Raw genomic sequence first — 5603 nt, 5'->3', positions numbered from 1 at the left:
CCGCCGAATGCTTTAACACTAGAAAGGAAAGTTGTTGGCTGCAGCACATGAAAAGAAAACTCCAGCACGGAAATGAACACTCGCCTGATTGATATGATTAAACGCCATTAATTGTTATTTGGTTTTTATAAAAATTTCACGACCATAAAAACCATTTGCAGGCTAGATTTTTTTTTTCACTACACCAGAATTTTGAGTAATACAGAGAAATCATAGCAACTGTAAATTAAATGGGCTCCTTGTAGATTAGTGATTTTCAGAGTAAAATTATAAATATGCTTTCAGTTTCAGCGTTTTATGGTGTTGGACATGGCTGTGTGTGTTAGAGGGTGCTGGCCACGCCTCGCAGGAGGGTGAGGCCTCCCACACAGCCCTGGGGACCAGGGCTGGACCTGGGGAGCTGTCTGCCTTCCTGGAGCTCAGCTTCCCTCCTGGACAAGAAGCAGGCAGTTCCTGGCAGCCACCTCTGGGGGTTAAGAGATGAGTGGCGTGCCTGCGCCGGTCCCTGCTCCGTGGAAAGCGCACAGGGGTTGGAGAAGATGGGTCTGGCCTTCCCTGCTTAGAGCTGGGCCTTCCACAGCACATCTCTCTCAGAGCTCCGGTTTCTTCTCACAAAATGGGGACAGTGATTCTCCCTCTCCAGGGAGAACTCTTTCAATTCAAGCCTCAAAGAGTCTTCAAATCTTCAGGCAATTGCGTTCCAACGTCACGAGTCTGGCCATAACTTTGAATGATTTTCTTTAAATTGGCTCTTTTTTGCAGCGTAAACAGCAGTTTTGGCCTCATTCTGAACAGTAGACTCATGGCTCTGTATGTTAGTATATTTTTCTCTAAAAGGCAGTAGAATGAATAAAAACGTTTGTGCCCTTACCTCACAGAAATGTGAGCACCCCCACTTCCATGGCCTATTAGGGGAATTTGTATCCCTAACGTCAGTGAATACTGAAATGAGGGATCTAAGGGAAGGTGCCTGGCACACAGTAGGCGCTCAGGAAATTTCAGTGTCCCTGTGTGTGTGTGTGTGTGTGTGTGTGGCAGTGGGTGGGGGAAAGCAGGGCAGGATTTCCACATGAGAAGGGCTTGGGGCAGTGACCCCAGGGGTTATGGGGCCAGAAGCAGGGACTTGTCCAAACCTGGATTTGCAGAGCAAGCACATTGCTTAAAATGCTTGCTTAGTTGAGGTGGTCTGGAGAAGGCTGATGGAGATAATGGGACCAGCCTTCCGGGACATCTTAGCTGCTGATTCCTGCTGGGGGTGGGGGCGAGGGGTGCCTGGCCTGGCCCCCAGGTTTTGCCCACTCTTTCTCCCAGGCCAAAGATAATGACTCAGGGGACAATGGGGCCATCCTGTTCTCCATCGTCCAAGTGGATTTCATCGCCAAGGATGGGACCACGACCCCTTTCCAGGGCTTCTTCCGGGTCTCCACCTCAGTGGAGGCCAACGTGTTCATTGGCAACATTGAGTAACTGTGGGCAGCCCCTGGATGGGGGGGGGTAGCCAAGGGGGGGGGGTCTCAAGGCAGTGAGTTCCCCATCCTGGCAGGTATATCAGTAGGTTCCAGAGAACTTCAGTTGGGTTCCAAGACTGAGCTGTGCTCTTCCATCTTCAATAGGCTGGTGACCAACCTTGATTCCAGTCTCCGAGGTACCTACCAAGTGACAGTCCAGGCCCAGGACAGACCTCCTGTGGATCCTGCTCAGGAAGCCCGTATCACCCTGAATGTGAGTGTTTGGCCCTGTCTCTAGTCCCCAGTACCCCCTGCATGCTCCCAGATCCCTTGTGCCTCATCTTCCCCATGCCTTCCTTCTTTAGCTTTTCACTGTGGACCAGAGTTACCGTGTGAGGCTGCAGTTCTCCATGAACAAGGAGGAAGTGGGCGCTAACATAAAAGAGATTACAGCGTAGGTCTGGGGCACCCAGAGGGGGCTGTGGGTAAGAACAAGGCCCGGGAGTCTGGTCCCTGAAAGGACCTAGATGGGATGTATGTCAATTCTGTCCCTGGCCTACCCTTGAGTTTGTCTCTGTCTTTGATCCAGTACCTGCACTTCCTTTCTCAATGTTCCTAGAAGCCTAGGGTTGGCTGGGTAGAGAGAGGTCTAAATAGGGATGCCATGTACAGTTGTGAAGGCTGTGCACTGCACAAGGGCATTCTGCTTGCTAAGTCATAAACCCAGCCCCAGAGGAAGGGGCTGCCTTGTCTGATTTGCACAGAGGCGTTACCTGCTTAGCCAATGAAGCTGTCCAGAGAAGGTACCCCTTTCTAATTAGCACAATTCCTAATTTCACTGGCCACAGGCCTGTGCCAAAGCCCCTACCCCATGCCTCTGTGACATCTGCTCCCTTGTAGGGTGCTTGCTCAGGCCACCAGGACTACTATCTACGTTGTGAGCATTCAGGACATAGAATCCACGGCTCGGTGAGTGCTCATAATCCCAGTGGTTGGAGTGAGGACAAGAAGCAGCAGCATGAGGGGCCTGCTGGGTGGTTCTGGGTTCTTTACTTTTCACCCCTGCTCCATTCCAGGGCCCGGGGCCGTTCCTACCTCGATGCCTATTTTGTCTTCTCGAATGGGTCCGCCCTGACACTTGATGAGCTGAGTGTGTGAGTGGGGCTGCCCTTGGGGCGGGCAGGAGGGTGAGCAGGAAGCCTGGGGGATGCCAATGTCCCTGGGCCTGAGTGGGACTCTGTGGCCAGGATGATCCGGAATGACCAGGACTCACTGATGCGGCTGCTGCAGCTGGGGCTGGTGGTGCTGGTGAGTGTCAGTGTGGTGGAGGTGATGGGGGCATTGGGAGGGGAATGTCAACCCCCAACCCCCCCGCACGTTTCTTTTCCAGGGCTCCCAGGAGAGTCAGGAGTCAGACCTGCCAAACCTGCTCAGCAGCGTCATCATAGGATTGGGAGTGGCCCTGGTGCTGGTCATCGTGATCATGACGGTGGTCCTTGTGTGCACCCGCAAGAGGTATTGCTCCCATCATCCCTTCGTCTTCAACTCCGCCTTTCCCAGCATCTAAGACGTATGGTGGGTAGAAAGAGCTTGGGTTCAGGCATCTGGCATATCTATATTTAATCCCCAAAGACCTGCTGTGACAACTTGGACAGGTCATCTCTCCCTCCCTAAGGCTCAGTTTCCTCATCTGCAGAATGAGCACAACACTAGATTCCTCAAAGTGCACAAGGAAGCAGTATGCGTCTTGCAACCAGTGGGACGTCTGGCACTAATAAGTGCTGCTTCTTTTTCCCTTTCCAATATATTTGGAGTCAGCAGCCACCTCTGGATTTGACTCCAGGTCTTGCCACTGGCCAGCTGTGGCCTTTGGCAAATCGTATCCTGTCTCTGGCTCCGACTTGTACCCTCTGTAAATGGAGCCACCAGTCTCACCTGCCAGGGCCGTTGTGAAGTCACACTCTCAGAGCCTGCACTAGGCACACGGTGAGTGTGCAGGGAAAGTAGTGCCCCACCTCCTCTTGGTTCTCCACAGCTACCACCGGAAGCTTCGGGCTATGAAGGCTGCCAAAGAGGCCCGGAGGACAGCAGCAGGGGTGATGCCCTCAACCTCTGCCATCCCTGGGACTAACATGTACACCACTGAGCGGTGAGCGGGGGATCAAAGGGTGGGTAAGAGGCCCCGTGCGGTGTCTGAGGCCCACAGCTGCTTAAACGGGCTTTCTATCCAGGGCCAACCCTGTGCTGAACCTCCCCACCACGGATCTGAACTTTGAGTCCCTGTCCTCCTCCAGCGACCTAGACCACATGAGGTGAGCAGTGGCCCACACAGCCAGGCCATTTGGTGGTAGTGGTGATGGCGGTAGAGGCGGTGGAGGTGATGGTGCAGGTGGTGTTGGTGGTGGTTGTGGAGGTGATGATAGTGGATATGGAGACGGTCGTCATGGTGATGGTGGTGGAGGTGATGGTCGTGAGGCTGGTGGAGCGATGGTGGTTTTTGGCCACAGACAGGGAGGATTGGGGCTGCTATCTGAGCCCCATCATCTCCCCCACAGCCTCAATTCCCTGGATGACAACTCTGTGGACCTGGAAAAGGACACGCGAGAAATCAAGGCAAGATGGGCAGTGAGTTGGTGCCCGGGGCTTCTGACTTGGGGTCCTTCTCTGAAGGGGTGGGGTTCAGGACACAGCTGAAGGACCTGCTGATGACATGGGCATGTCCATGCACCAGGCCCTGGGAAGCCCCATGGCTATGGAATGGGGTCCAATCCTCGCTCTTCTACTCATTCACTGTGACTCTGGGTGGGTGACTTCCTTCTAGCTCTCAGTTTTCTCATCTGTAAATGGGGATCAGAACACTAATCATGCAGGACTTTGTGAGGATGAAGTTTGAGTGGGTATAAAAAACCACCTGGCATGAAGCAAGTGCTAAAAAATCTGGTTCCCTGTTTATACCCTTTATATGAGAGCTGGCAGGGTGCGGGGAAGAAATCCGGAGGAAATCATAATTGAGTAAAGGAGAGAAGGTAGGCTCAAATAATCAGCAGTGCCATCACTTGTTCAATAGATGAGTTGGTTCAGTTAGAGACTGTGTGCCATCATGAACTGCAGGTGGGACCCTGGGTGGGCTGTGTCCCTGTGAGGGTGGCAGAAGGACCAGAGGCAGGAATGGACGGGCTTTAGAGCCAGCACAACCAGTGATCCCAACCTTGCTCAGCCTCTTCCTGGCCATGCGATCCCTCTGAGTCTCAGCCATCTCTAAAGTGGGGTACATGATCCCTCCCTCAGGGGGTTCCTGTGGGTACTTAGGTCATGGATGGACTGTACCCAGCACAGTGCCTGCCTTGAGATGAAGGTGGCAGGAAGCGGACGTCAGGTCTGGGAAGAACATTAAAGTGCTCCTGTGTCCGTGGATCGGTGCAAAGGCCAGAGTAGACCCCCCTCAGGCCCACCCCTTCGCGTGAATGCATCTGCACCATGAATGGCTGTGGCCACGTCTGGGACACAGCCAGTAAACTGAGGCCCTAAGAGGAACGGGTGGGGCCCCTGTAAAGGAGCCATCTGTCCTGGCTTGAAGCCACACCCACTCCACTAAGGACTGAGGAAATCACCCCATCTTGTGTCTGCTTTCACACCTTGCCTCCTTCTCCCCACAGAAGGAGCCCCTACACAGTCCGACGGAGCCAGACACAGAGCCCCTGAGTGTGGTGCTGTCAGGAAGGAAGATGAGCTCAGGTGGACAGCAGGAGGGGCCCTCCTACACCAATGATGGCTTGGACACCACAGACCTGTGATGTCACTGCCACAGGACCCTGGCTGGAGAGCCCCACACGGGCCCCCACTCTTCTGTTGCACCTTGGAAGAGGTCTTGTCACCCCCAAACGACACCCCTCCCCCGAACACAACAATCATGCTGCTCTATCCCTTCTGCTGTAGCCAATCACAGTTGACAACAGTTGGGGAAAATTTTTATTACCAATGGATACTGTGACAGTTTGTAGCCAAAAACTGTGGCTGGAGGAGTGGGAGGGAAGGGGGATTGAGTGGTCACAAGGGACTCATGGGGCTCACAGCACAGGGGGGATGAGGGGTGGGAGAGGGCAGCTTTTAAAGGACAACTGTGATTGTAGAACGAGCTCTCCGTCCTGCCCCCAA

The 5603-nt window shown here is 53.7% G+C and overlaps 1 protein-coding gene across 1 annotated transcript in view; it reads left to right on the top strand.

Annotated features, from left to right (window-relative positions):
- Positions 1-5376, top strand: part of CDHR2 (cadherin related family member 2) — a 24290-nt gene extending 18914 nt beyond the window's left edge. Inside the window, exons 21-31 of the mRNA XM_077757267.1 lie at positions 1312-1463; positions 1614-1722; positions 1814-1902; positions 2349-2417; positions 2525-2602; positions 2696-2756; positions 2839-2963; positions 3484-3597; positions 3680-3760; positions 4004-4070; positions 5111-5376. Coding sequence (XP_077613393.1) covers positions 1312-1463; positions 1614-1722; positions 1814-1902; positions 2349-2417; positions 2525-2602; positions 2696-2756; positions 2839-2963; positions 3484-3597; positions 3680-3760; positions 4004-4070; positions 5111-5242 — 1077 coding nt within the window. The 3' untranslated portion in view covers positions 5243-5376. The remainder of the gene's footprint in view (positions 1-1311; positions 1464-1613; positions 1723-1813; positions 1903-2348; positions 2418-2524; positions 2603-2695; positions 2757-2838; positions 2964-3483; positions 3598-3679; positions 3761-4003; positions 4071-5110) is intronic.
- Positions 5377-5603: the final 227 nt, after the last annotated feature.

The sequence above is a fragment of the Crocuta crocuta genome, unplaced genomic scaffold, assembly GCF_008692635.1.
Source record: "Crocuta crocuta isolate KB4526 unplaced genomic scaffold, BGI_CrCroc_1.0 scaffold131, whole genome shotgun sequence".
In the NCBI taxonomy this organism is placed as follows: Eukaryota; Metazoa; Chordata; class Mammalia; order Carnivora; family Hyaenidae; genus Crocuta; species Crocuta crocuta.
This window is presented reverse-complemented; position numbering and strand designations above follow the sequence as displayed.